Source organism: Plecotus auritus (assembly GCF_963455305.1).
Source record: "Plecotus auritus genome assembly, chromosome: 9".
Taxonomy (NCBI): domain Eukaryota; kingdom Metazoa; phylum Chordata; class Mammalia; order Chiroptera; family Vespertilionidae; genus Plecotus; species Plecotus auritus.
In genome coordinates, this window is record NC_137783.1 from 137,153,771 (window position 1) to 137,166,787 (window position 13,017).

The 13,017-nt window shown below is 37.8% G+C and overlaps 2 protein-coding genes across 2 annotated transcripts; one reads left to right on the top strand and one right to left on the bottom strand.

Annotated features, from left to right (window-relative positions):
* Positions 1 to 388: 388 nt before the first annotated feature.
* Positions 389 to 1,314, top strand: LOC308258046 (olfactory receptor 4S2-like; the record flags this gene model as incomplete). The annotated part of the gene is given in 2 exon segments (XM_080688275.1): positions 389 to 710; positions 713 to 1,314. Coding segments are annotated over 2 exon segments (924 nt in total).
* A 5,396-nt stretch (positions 1,315 to 6,710) lies between these two features.
* On the bottom strand, positions 6,711 to 7,637 carry LOC308258044 (olfactory receptor 4P4-like; the record flags this gene model as incomplete). The annotated part of the gene is made up of 1 exon (XM_080688273.1): positions 6,711 to 7,637. The coding sequence occupies one exon, from the start codon at positions 7,635 to 7,637 to the stop codon at positions 6,711 to 6,713; it is 927 nt and encodes a 308-aa protein (XP_080544399.1).
* Positions 7,638 to 13,017: the final 5,380 nt, after the last annotated feature.

Sequence of the window (13,017 nt, forward strand, 5' to 3'; positions counted from 1 at the left end):
GTTGTTTCAAAATTAAGCTGACTGCCTTCTACAGGATAAGTACATTTTTTAGAAACAACAGATAAAAAAAAAAAAAAAAAACCTTAATAAAGGGTGAGGGAGGTAAGACTCTTGACTAGATGTGTGACTTAGAGGATTTGAATTATCTCCCTGGAGTTTGTTTTCTCATCTGAAGTGAAGGAATGGACTCTCACACTCAGGTAGGATGCTCACACTCCAGTTTCTTCATGTAGGCCTGCCAAGCAGCAGTAAAACCCATTTTTCTATTTTCAACTACTGTGGTTATTTGTTTGTTCGAGTTAGAAATACTAACTCTGTTGGTCTCTGTTATGTTTTCTTTCAGATAACTGAATTGTCTCTTGGGACCTTGGTCTGCTAGACTAATTCAATGGGAAAAATAAACAATGTAACTGAATTTGTTTTCTGGGGTCTTTCTCAAAACCTAGAGGTTGAAAAAGTTTGTTTCGTGGTGTTTTCTTTCTTCTATGCAGTCATTCTCCTGGGAAACCTCCTCATCATGCTGACAGTTTACAAGGGCAACCTTTTCAAGTTTCCTATGTATTTCTTTCTCAGCTGCCTGTCTTTTGTGGACATTTGTTACTCTTCAGTCACTGCTCCTAAGATGATTGTTGACCTGTTAGCCAAGAGCAAAACTATCTCCTACGAAGGGTGCATGCTGCAACTCTTTGGGGTACATTTCTTTGGTTGCACGGTCTCACGGTAATGGCCTATGATCGCTATGCAGCTATCTGTAAACCTCTACACTATACAACTATCATGAGCCAGGACAGATGCAGTAAAATGCTGCTGGGGACCTGGTTAGGTGGGTTCCTACACTCCATTATCCAAGTGGCCCTGATAGTCCAACTACCCTTTTGTGGACCCAATGAGATCGATCACTACTTTTGTGATGTCCACCCCATGCTGAAACTTGCCTGCACAGATACGTATGTTGTTAGTGTTGTTGTGACAGCCAACAGTGGTACCATTGCTCTGGGGAGCTTTGTTATCTTGCTAATCTCCTATGCTGTCATCCTGGTGTCCCTGAGAAGACAGTCAACAGATGGTAGGCGCAAAGCTCTCTCCACCTGTGGCTCCCACATTGCCGTGGTCATCATCTTTTTTGGTCCCTGTACTTTCATGTATATGCGCCCTGATACTACCTTTTCAGAAGATAAGATGGTGGCTGTATTTTACACCATTATCACCCCCATGTTAAATCCACTGATTTATACGATGAGAAATGCAGAAGTAAAGAATGTAATGAAGAAACTATGGGGCAGAAAGGTTTTCTGGGAAGCTAACGATAAATAGTTGGAAGTAACAATTTAAGCTGGATAATCTTAAACTTCATCATCTATACAATGAAGACAATGATAATCTTACGGGGTATGAGGGAAGAAAAATTAGATAATAACACATTCTACAAAAGTAAGGTATTGTGTATCATCATTATTATTATATTTGTTCTAATATTTCATAATCAGACAATTTTCTGAAATATTTAGACCAGAGAAATCATATTTAAACTCAGAAGCTCACCATGATTATACTTAGCACCATTATTCTCTCCCCATTTTTGCCTTTTTGACACTTTCTTTAAAGAATGAGAGTTTATTGTGAAATTCTTAAGGGTGTTTTCTAGTGTTTAGAACTGTGATTGGTGCATACAAAGCACTCACTATGTATATGTTGTATGAATGAAATGATACGTGAAAAATAACAGAGATCTAAACTAAAGCATATTTATGTAAGTCCTCCCAAACAGAGAGAAAATTAAATCTAATAATGTTAGAACGGAAGGGGATTTGTCTGCAGAATGTAAAAGAGATAAAACAAGGGCTTGAATAATAGAATACTTGGGCCCTGGTCAGGTAGCTCAGTTGGCTAGAGGTGGTCCCATTTGCCAAAGTTGCAGTTCAGTCCTGGTCAGGGCACATACAGGAAGCAGCCAATGAATGCATAAATAAGTGGAGCAACAAATCAGTGTTTCTCTCCCCCCTCCTTCACTCCCTCCCTCCCTCTTCCTCTCTATCTCTAAAAAAAAAAAAATCAATTCCAGCCTCTGGTCTTGGGGAAAAGCTTTTCCTTTCTCTAGGACTCATTTTCTTTACTCAAACAATACAAAAATTGAAAAAGCATTACCTCTAAGATCCCCCTTTTAATGGTAACATCCCATTAATATGTTTCTTTTGATTCTAATCTTCACTTATATTCTGTCACCTGCTGTCCCTATTAATGTAAAGTGACTAACAGAAAAAAAATAAAAAAACTGAATAAAAATTATGCCATTTGTAAGAATAGGTGACTGTCACTCGACTGACAGGATAAACACAATTTGCTGAAATGCAAAATTGGGAACTGTGTTTTCTCCAATGTTTGGACCAAATGGCTCTACTAAAACCTGGTTTCCAGCTATGGATTCCAGAAAGACTCATTCTGGACAGACAAGCATGTCTTTCTTATGTGAACTGGTTCTTGCCCTAGTGCTACATTTCTCCTTCACACAATCGGAGCTTTATTTTTCTATAGCAAATGAACACGTCATTAATTACCTCTGCAATTGTTTCATTGTGTTTTCCACAAATCTGATTATTTAAGTTACTGCCTATACCTGGGTATATGTTTATGCTTGTGGAGTGTGTGTGTCTGTGTGTCTGTGTGTGTGCATGTGTGAACTTTATATAAAAGACTGTGAATAGTGCTTTAAAAAATTATCTCTGATGTCGATGAATTCATAAAATTAAAGATTAAAAAAAAAAAGATCAAAAGGCAGTCAATCCCAATCAGAGGAGCCCAGAGTCTCCTCTTGGTTCCTTGGAAAAAGATGACCAAGAATTGTGAGAACTCAGACTCTGCACAGTTTCAGTGGGGTTGAGTCTGGTCAACAACACCATTTTATTTCATAGAAATATGATCACAACATTGACTACCAGCTTTGCAGTTTTAAAATCTTGTTGTTACAAGATGGAAGAGGTGACTTTGATTAGAGTCTTCACTGATGAAAATAAATGACCTTTCTCATTTTCTAGATGAATAAATTAGCTTATGCATAGTAGAAAAATTAAAGCTGTGTCTCCATGTATCTTCTAATCAGTGATTGTAGCATAAAATATTTTCAACATGTTTCCATGCACTGCTCAATTTAATATGTAAAGAGAACTTTGATGTGCATGTCTTCATATGGCATCCCTTTGCTCATTTAAACATATTCAGGAAGTTAAAACATTTATCACATGTCAGAGTCACCAGAATGTCACCATTTATATAGTATCTGAGAGGGAAAGCCTCATTTTGACAATGTGCTGATGTGTTTAGCTCCTGCATGGGGACCAACTGTTTTTTTGGATTTTTGTTTGTTTGTTTGTTTTGTGTAATGGCACCTCATCACTTTAATCAAATCTTCAAAATAGTCTTTATTCTACAGTTTTAGTATAAAAAAATCTGCAAGTCGAGTATACAGCATAGAGAGATACAACACTGAACTTCCATAATAGTCAATGGTATAGAACATGTACAGAACACAGAATCTCAATTTCAGCAGAGACTAAGATAACACTTCTATTTTCCATGTGAAAATAAGAGCCACATGGAGTACATTGGAACCTACCCTGCGGTCTGCAATTAAGCCTAGTCAAGCACAACCTAGATCAGCTAAACCCCAGCTTCCCCAACGACACAGGAGCAAGAATTAAATGCTTGTTGTATAAGCCAGAAGTTTTGAAATGGCTTGCTACATGGCATTATTGAGCTGGCTGATCCAAGAATACGATCAAACTATAGAAGTGGAAATTGGCACAAGTGGAATGAGACACATTCTTCAATTAGTAAAACCTCCAGTATATTTAGTGTTGGGTATTTTGAAAGGAGCAGTAGAAAAAGCCAGCGTAGAGGGAGTGGACATGGAAGAGGACACTTAACCTTGGTTATGTACATAAAGCACAAATTCGAAATACCTTTACACAGCCAATCTCCATCCCACTATTTTGTCCATGGAAAACACATGGGAAAAGAAGACACAATATCAACCACCCTTAGATAGATTCCTGTTCACCCCTCCTTTGTTGATAAATTATAAGAAGAGAGTTAACAAAAGATTAATATGAGCCATGTTCAAAAGGCCTGTCTTCTTTGGGGAGAAACCAAATAGCAAATTTGTCACAATAAGCCAACTTAATTCATTATGTGGACATTTAATTGATTATGTGGATGAAAAGGGGCCACATGCTAACCTGACTAGTTCAGGGAATGCCTGCGTGGCAGCCTTGCAAACTCTAGAGACCTAAAGTAACCACAAAGGATGGTCTGAAATTAAAACTTTTTTTAACTAAAAGCAGTTAATGGCAGATAGACATGTCCTAGACAACTAACCCTGTCTGTTGTCTTTTGCATCTATGATAGCATATCATTGGAATGTCAGGGTAACTTGTAACTTCCCTTTTTCCAGACCCCTCAGGGCACAACCAATGCACCAGGGCACCAGTATGGAGACCACAAATTTCTTCATTGTTATTGTTATCATGTTAATTGTTGACTGTTATCTATCCTGTACCTACCTATGTAAAAGAAGCATGTGTCTATCATTTTACTTTTTTATCCAATCCCAGAGGTTTCCCTGCTTTGCTTTCTCCCGCCTCCCTAATCTATCACAAGTGGATTTCATGTAACCCACTTATGTCTCCTCCTTTGATTATGATGTATAAAAATAAGTGAGAGAAAAAAAAAACAACATTCTCCTGAACATTATCTCCATATGTTGGGATTCTGCTTCCCAGCAATTATCGACAGTTTGGCTCAAATAAACTCAGAAAAATTCTTTACAGGTTTGAAAGTTTCTTATGTTAACAACTAGAGGCCCAGTGCACAAAATTCATGCATGGGTAGGGTCCCTAGGCCTGGCTGGCAATCAAGGCCAATCAGGTTCCCCGTCTCCCCGCCTACCCGACTACTCCTTCCCTTGCTCCCTCAGTGCCCTGCCGCCATCTCTTGTCAACCACCATGTTTTGCGCCACCCCCTGGTGGTCAGCACAAATCATAGCAAGCGATCAAACTCCCAGTCTCCTGGTTGAACTCCTGAGGGGACACTTTGCATATTAGCCTTTTATATACATAAGTTACTATAGAATGTGGCCTAAATACACATCAATAATGGGTTTATTAAAATAAGCACCAGAAGAAGACACCTGCCCATGCAGCTATAGACATTTCTGCTCATCTTCACCTTTCTGAATTGGATAATTCCACCAGGAGGTATTTGCCACAAGGTCAACATCAAAATTAAACCTTGACTTGATCTGCTTTTATCTTTATCTCCTTCTCAATATACTTCATTATTTAATTATTTTTCTTCCTCCTCTTTGGCTCTAAGCTCCCTAATTTTTCAGGCAGTACACATGTCAGGGTCCTTTGGGGAGAAACTATTGTTAAAATCTTCATCAACCTATGGCTAAGCTCTGCAAATGCAATCCTCGCCTGAAAACTTGGATTCCTGTTGCACAGAGGACAATAATACATTAAGTATATACAATACAGTTCCTTAGTGGGGACTGTGGTGAAGAGGACGAGCATGATAATATATAAGGTCTGTGTCTCTCATATTTGAAATCTTGGTGCCCCCACCCCCTAGGCTGAGTTCCTCAGGTGTACATTGTCCTAATGGATGACCCTAGTTAAAGTCAGAAGTTCATTCCAATTCACAAAGCTGGAGGATTCTTGCTTAAATTAAGGAACCACATCAATGTACCAAAAAATGATCTTGGCCTACTCCTGTTTTCAGTTGGCTATACCTGCTTCTTAGTTCAATCTTCTTTATTTCTTCCTAGTATCAGGGCCTGCCTGAGTGGAAAGGAGACAGATTTGCATTGTTTTAGAAAATTTCAGCATATTCTATTTGCATAAGGAGCACCGAGGATTAACAAAATGCACCCAGGAATGTTCATCCCTTTAGCATCATGCCTTCTTAAGCTCAAGGCCTTACACAGGATGGAACATTTTTCATGTTGCTCATTTATAAAGAGCATCAATTTGTACACTTGTGGAGAATTTTTAAAATGAGGTTATAAATACAGTCATAGAATTACATCTGTAGGATTGAAAATAGATGTTCATCATCCCACTTGAAATTCCCGATTACAGGCCTACACCGCTGATAGGGTACTAAGAGTTAATTACAATTACTTCTGTAAGTATAGTGCAAATAGTATAATTACATTGCATTGCACCATTTTAGAAGTGTGATTTGTTAATGTAAGGAGTTAATTTCACAGCAACAAGTGAAAATATTTTTATTTCAATGGAAACTCAAAAAAAAAGTGTTTAGGACCTCTGTCTATCTGTGAGAGGTGTTGCAGTCAAGATAATCTGTTTCTGGAAGCAGTGCACAACTACCAAACCATGCAGTCTTTACAATTTTCCCTGATAAAAGTGTTGTCATGCTCACTATGTCTGAGATTATGATGGGCAGAATATTCCAATTGCCCAACATAAATTCCAGAATGTCAGAGCTGCAGGGGACCTGGAGATTGCCTGATCCACTCCATTGAATTCAGGCTTATAAAGGTAAAGGAAGAGGAGAGTGGCTGAGGGACTTGTCTCTTCAAGCCTGCAACCTTTGACGGCAGCATACCAGCTCTGGGTACCTGCTGTATTTGCTGACATTAACAATTCTGTACATACAAGGAGGTCTGCAATGGGCTCACACACCACAGGATTCATTTTCTTTCCAATAATTTGTCTCGGCACCATACTTTCCTCATGGCATTCTTCATGTCCGTGTTTCTCAGCGTGTAGATAAGAGGGTTAAACATAGGGGCGATCATGGTGTAAAACAAGGCAAAGACCTTGTCATTACTGACGGAATCGGCTGTGGGGACATAGGTGAAGAGGATGGGCAGGAAGAACATGAACACGACAGTGATGTGCGAGCCACAGGTGGAGAGGGCTTTGCGGCAGCCCTCGGAGGAGCGTGTCCTCAGGGTGGACAGGATGATGATGTAAGAAATTACCAAGGCAACAAAGGTCAGAATGGACAGCAACCCGGTGGTGGTAATGATCACAATAATCAACAGGCTCGTGTCGGTGCAGGCCAGCTTCAACAGGGGGAATACATCACAGAAATAGTGGTCTATCTGATTGGGGCCACAGAAGGGAAGTTGGACAATAATCAATACATGCAGGATTGAATGGATAAATGCCCCGATAATAGAGGCGATCACAAGGACATAGCACGCCTTTCTGCTCATGATGACCATGTAGTGAAGGGGTCTGCAGATGGCTACATATCGGTCATACGCCATGGCCACCAAGATGAAGATCTCAATGGCACCAAAAAAGTGTGCATAAAACATCTGGGCCATGCAGCTGTTGTAGGAGATGGTCCTCCGCTGGGCCAGTAAGTCTGTGATCAGTTTGGGGGCCACCGTGGAGGTGAAGCAGACATCCATGGAGGACAGGTAGTTGAGGAAAAAGTACATGGGCTTTTCACTGAGGCAGCTGCCCCTGATGGTAACAAGAATGAGCAGGTTTCCTGAGAGAACAGCAATATAGCACAGTGAGAAGAGCACAAAGCAGGCAACCTTTGCATTCTCACCACTAAAAAGTCCCAGGAGGATAAATTCTGTGATGTTGTCCTGTCCCATGGCTTCTGTGGATTTGACCAGATAGAGGGAGGAAGTTAATATACCTGAAACACTCAACTTTCTGAAATTATTGACTTAAAAGTCACTGATCTAGCCAATAAATATGCATTGATCACTTATTATGATGCAATCACTATAATTGGTGCTAAGGGTAAGCAGTGTACAAAATATGATTTCTATCTATGAGTGCAGTTTACTAGGACAAACAGATGGTAACAATAAAAGAACAAATAACCAATTAATTGCAATCATGATAAATCCAAAATCCCACATGTACCATGAACAACACAATAAATACTTAAAAGATGAAAAGTCCTTTTTCTGGAAAATTTTGAGATGCAATTTTAGTATTATTCCTTAAGAGTGATTTTTAAATCTGTTCTTCAAGGGCTATGAAATCACTATAATTCTCAGTTCTTTCCAAGGACTAAATCTGCTAACTCCTGAAAGTTCAATATTGTCCTTAGACTTCAGTGAACTAATAATTTTAAATATTGGACATCTGGGTGACAATTTCAGAAAGTGCATATAGAACCTTTACACATTTTTCGAGGTGAAGGCCTTAAGCAAAGAAAAAGAAAAACCTCATAGACACAGACAACAATGTGGTGATTACCAGAGGGAAAGTGGGGTGGAGGGAGGTAGAAGAAGGTAAAAGGAGGATAAATGGGGATAGACGGAGATTTGACTTTGGGTGGTGAACACACAATACAATATACAGATGACACATATGTAGAATTGTACATCTGAAACCTATATAATCTTATTAACCAATGTCAACCCAATAAATTCAATAAAAGTGTTTTTAAAAATAACCTTTTCATTTTTTTAAGTGGAGAGACAAAAAGAGCAACAAGCAGGTCTTTGGGGGGAAGTGTTGCTGCATTGTAGGGACTTTTAGTGCATTTACGGCTTCCTGAAATTGACCTATTTCCCAGTTCACTTTCCAGTCTAACCCAGGAGTTCTCACCATTTTTGTCCTTCAGTCACCCTTTCTGATGCTTGCTTTTAAGACACACTCTTGGAGGAGCAAATGCATCCAGAAATCCTTTTTCACTCCATCTGTTTCACTATCCTGCAGCTCCTTGAATTGAACCACTTTTTTTCCTTACCAGGCTTACTGCACACTCATTGGCCCAAACCCTGGAATATTTTAGTTACAAGGAAGTATTCCTTTGGTGCAAAATATTATACAACATCTCTTACATCCTCTCTGCAACCTGATCTGAAATGTATCACAAAATTGCTAAACTCAAAGCTCAGTTTTACAAAAAATAATCCTACACATTGATTAGCCTGTTTATGAAGGGTTATAATGTTAATTGAACAATGTCTTTTACTTCATCTGAGTCCTATGAAATTGTTTTAGAAAAATGAACATTTGGCATACAAAGAGAATTTTAATAGGATTTTAGGGAGTTCATGGATTTTTTTATTTGAATTCCATCCCTCAACCCCAATACCCTGTGATCTAATTTCTTGCAAAATCTCTGGAACTATCACAAAACTCCAATTGCAATTATCCTGAGCTGTAGTACAATTTTTTAAAAATAAACAATTAGCCAAAACCGGTTTGGTTCAGTGGATAGAGCGTCAGCCTGCGGACTGAAAGGTCCCAGGTTCGATTCCGGTCAAGGGCATGTAACTTGGTTGCGGGCACATCCCCAGTAGGAGGTGTGCAGGAGGCAGCTGATCGATGTTTCTCTCTCATCGATGTTTCTGACTATCTATCACTCTTCCTTCCTCTCTGTAAAAAATCAATAAAATATATTTTAAAAAAATAAACAATTAAAAGTTATTTTTAACTGTGAGTTACCTATTCTAGCCTGAAAAATAGAATCTCTTATTTGAATATAGAATTATATTTAAGTATATAAAAAGATTGCAACTGTTAAAAGATATACCAGGTTTATGGCTAAGGAATAGCAATATAAAAAGATGTCAATTCTTTCTAAATTAACCAATACAGTCAACAATTAAAACAAAAATTCTGACAAAATTTTTTGTAAAATTTGAAAAGTTGGTTCCAAAATTCAGAAACAGTTCATATCCAGAAGAGTTAAGCTAACTTTTTAAAGGAAGACAGAGAAGGTAGACATCCCTTCTCAGAACAGAAATATATTATCAAGCTATGGCAACAAAAGAGTTGTTGGTAAAGACACAACAGTGGACTTAAAGGCAGTCAATAAATAAACACATAAATATACTGGAATTTATTACATGTTTAAGTTGGGATTTCAAACTGATGTGAAATAATGTACTTATTGGTAACTGATGTTAGGACTTGGAATCTCCCTATAGAAGAAACAAATATATTTTTCAGAAGGCACACACAAAATTATGTTCTAGATGGCTGAAGATGCAAATGTATCAAATAAAATGAGAAAATATTTAAGAAAAATTTAGAATGGGTTTATATCTTAAGTAGGAACATTTCTTTAAACAAAGCACAAAAGGCAAATTTGTAAAATATATGTAATACGTCTAAAATTTCTGTATGACAAATTCCATTTGAATCAAAAATTTTAAAAGTGGCAAAATGGGGGTAAGTATTTATGAATCCTGCAAATCAATAATATATAAGTAAGTAACCTGTTTTTCTAGAACAGCAAAACCTTTGACTAAGCAATATACAGAAAGGAAATTCCAACTGGCCAAAAGCATATATAAAAATATTCAGGAAAATGCAAATCAAACAGTAATGAAATACTATTCTCACTCATCAACTTCATAAAAGTACAATTTTAAGTTTGTTCATATAAAACTTTATGAGCAACTGAGCAAAACTATCCAGAAAGCATTCAGAAATGTGTTTATTGCAGACTCATTTAAATTTGGAAGATAGAAGTGATCTAAATACCTGACAATAGAACAGAAATAAGATGTGGTATGTTCTTGTTATGGAAAAGTAGACAGAAATTTAAATGTTGGCTCCATATGACATATCTACCATGATACAAATCACTGAGATCTATTTTGAGTGTGAAAACAGATTTAGTCACAGGAAAGGACTGAAAATTATAGTGCCCTCATCACCCTGAAGAACAGATGACCTCAGTGCTATTTTATAGAAACATGGATATCTATTTCCTCTCCAGGAAATAAGAACGTTAGTATTCGTGGATTCTTCCAGTTGCAAATAACTAATGTTTTTAAATCAAGTGATTTACTAAATTATTTATTAGTTAATTTATCAAAGTCATCAATTAATTTTCCATGTTCTTACAATATTTATTCTTTGTATTATTGCTGTCTTTGTCAATTATGTGGTCATTTTTTCAAACTTTTATAGTTTTGTATCATTGCTTTTCTATCTGGAGTACAAAACACCACTATTTCTCATAGCCTCCTGTCCTAGCATCTAACAATCTCAAGTTTCAAGCCAGATTTCAAGAGAGCATTCCCCTTGTTCATTTCCTGTTAAAACAGACCTCTTAAAATTATCTTGTAAACTATTAAAATGCCAATTTTGACATGAATTAGGAGCCCATAAAAGTTATAAAAGAAATAGTTACCAAGGAGATGCATTTTTAGAACACATACTAGTATTTATGGAAAATATAATTTCCTAAGAAAAGAAGCAGATAAGGATAGATTATTCCATAGCTACTCAAAGAACTAACTTTACATAGACTCAGGCATGCAAAAGCAAAAAAAGGAAGAAAAAAAGATGGAAAAGGAAAAGAAAAAATAAGAACTCACATATTGAACATCAGTTAATTCCGGTCAATATCTGAAGGGAAATCCTTGTCTTCTTGAACTCATGACAACAGACCAAAAAAAAAAAAAAAAAAAAAAAATCTATTCTAAATCAAATAGATCTCTTAGGGGAGAAAGGCAATGAAAAAAGTCTCATGCTTTGTATCCAGCTTTCAAATTATATTTAAAATAAATATATTTTGAAAATTAACTTTCTGTATACACATAAAAGGAATGAGCATTATATCACAAACTGCAGGGGAAACACCCAAAGCTCTCATCTTTTTTTCCCTCCAACGCAGTAATGAGCAGCAAGATCCAGCTCCCTCAATGCACGGGGCTTGGAGGCACCTAGGGAAGCTGCAGTCAGGAGTATTTAAGGGCATGAGAGGACCTGGGTGCCATCTCACAGGCAATCCCCGTGGTGATTCTTGGACAAGACCAGTAAAAATAAACTGGTGATTTTAATTTGCTCTTGCTTCGACTTTTCAGGTGTGCTGTCAAATAAATCCTTTTAAATTGCTTCAAATATGTGATGTTAAATATTAAATGTAAGTTTTATGGTCAGTGACCAAATGGTCTTAAAAGTAGCTTTATTACTTTCTATACAGGGATAAACTCTAATACATTTATTATAGTTCTTAAGAGCCTCCCTCTGCTTCCATGTCCAAGGCTAATATTTATTAACTAGAAATTCATGCACTGAGTAGGTGGTCCCTCAGCCCAGCCTGCGCCATCACACAGTCCAGGAGTCCTCAGGGGATGTCCTACTGATGGCTTAAGTCCACTCCCACAGTCTGGCCTCCCTCTCGGGAGGCAAGGACAGGGGATCATGGGACAGTGCCACCCCCATCACCCCACCGTTGCCACCTGGCCTCCATCTGTGGGAGGCAACCAGCCTGCCCAATCAGGGCACGGTGATGCCCCGCCCCCATGGCCCCTCCGCCGCCTCTGGTCACTGCCCCCCCATCTCCTTTCCCTCCCTCTGGCACTGGCACACACCTTGCCTGACCTGGCGCTGCCTGCTCGCTGGCCCCACCCTCCTGCCAATTGGTCTTTCTGCCGTTCGGTCTTTTTGCACAGTATGCTTTTATTATATAGGATGTTGACGGTGCTAAGCTTTTTCTTAACATACTTAAGATCAGACTTAAATGTCCCTATTTCCACAAGCCTTTCCTCATTATGTTGCTTTCCTATAACCAAATTTCATACCCCAAGTTATCCCAGTACCTAAATGACCCTGCTTTCCATTTTCACAGCTTTCTACTCCTACACAGAGAAATTATTATCTTTTTCTCATGGTAAAGAAGTTCTAAAGTTCCTGGTATGACAAATTTAACACAGATTTAGTAACCTCAATATAATTTAGTAATTTATAAGTAGAACTAGAAGTTCAAAATTTAAAACAAATAGGCTGACTTTTCTATATAGATAAAAATGCAGGTAGGAAAACATTGAAATCAGAAAAATTCTTAGTGATCATGTAATTAGAGACAACAGATACTGACAGATAGTGACAAAATGTTGTATCCCTCTCCATTGCATTAATATATTTTTCATCCAAATATCTCAGTCTCTCTGAAGTCACTGTCTTTTCTGGATTCTATTAAAACTCGCTAAAAATAATTCATACCTGTGATGTAACTATTCTGCTTTCAAAGCCTAGAAATCCTCCTCTGGT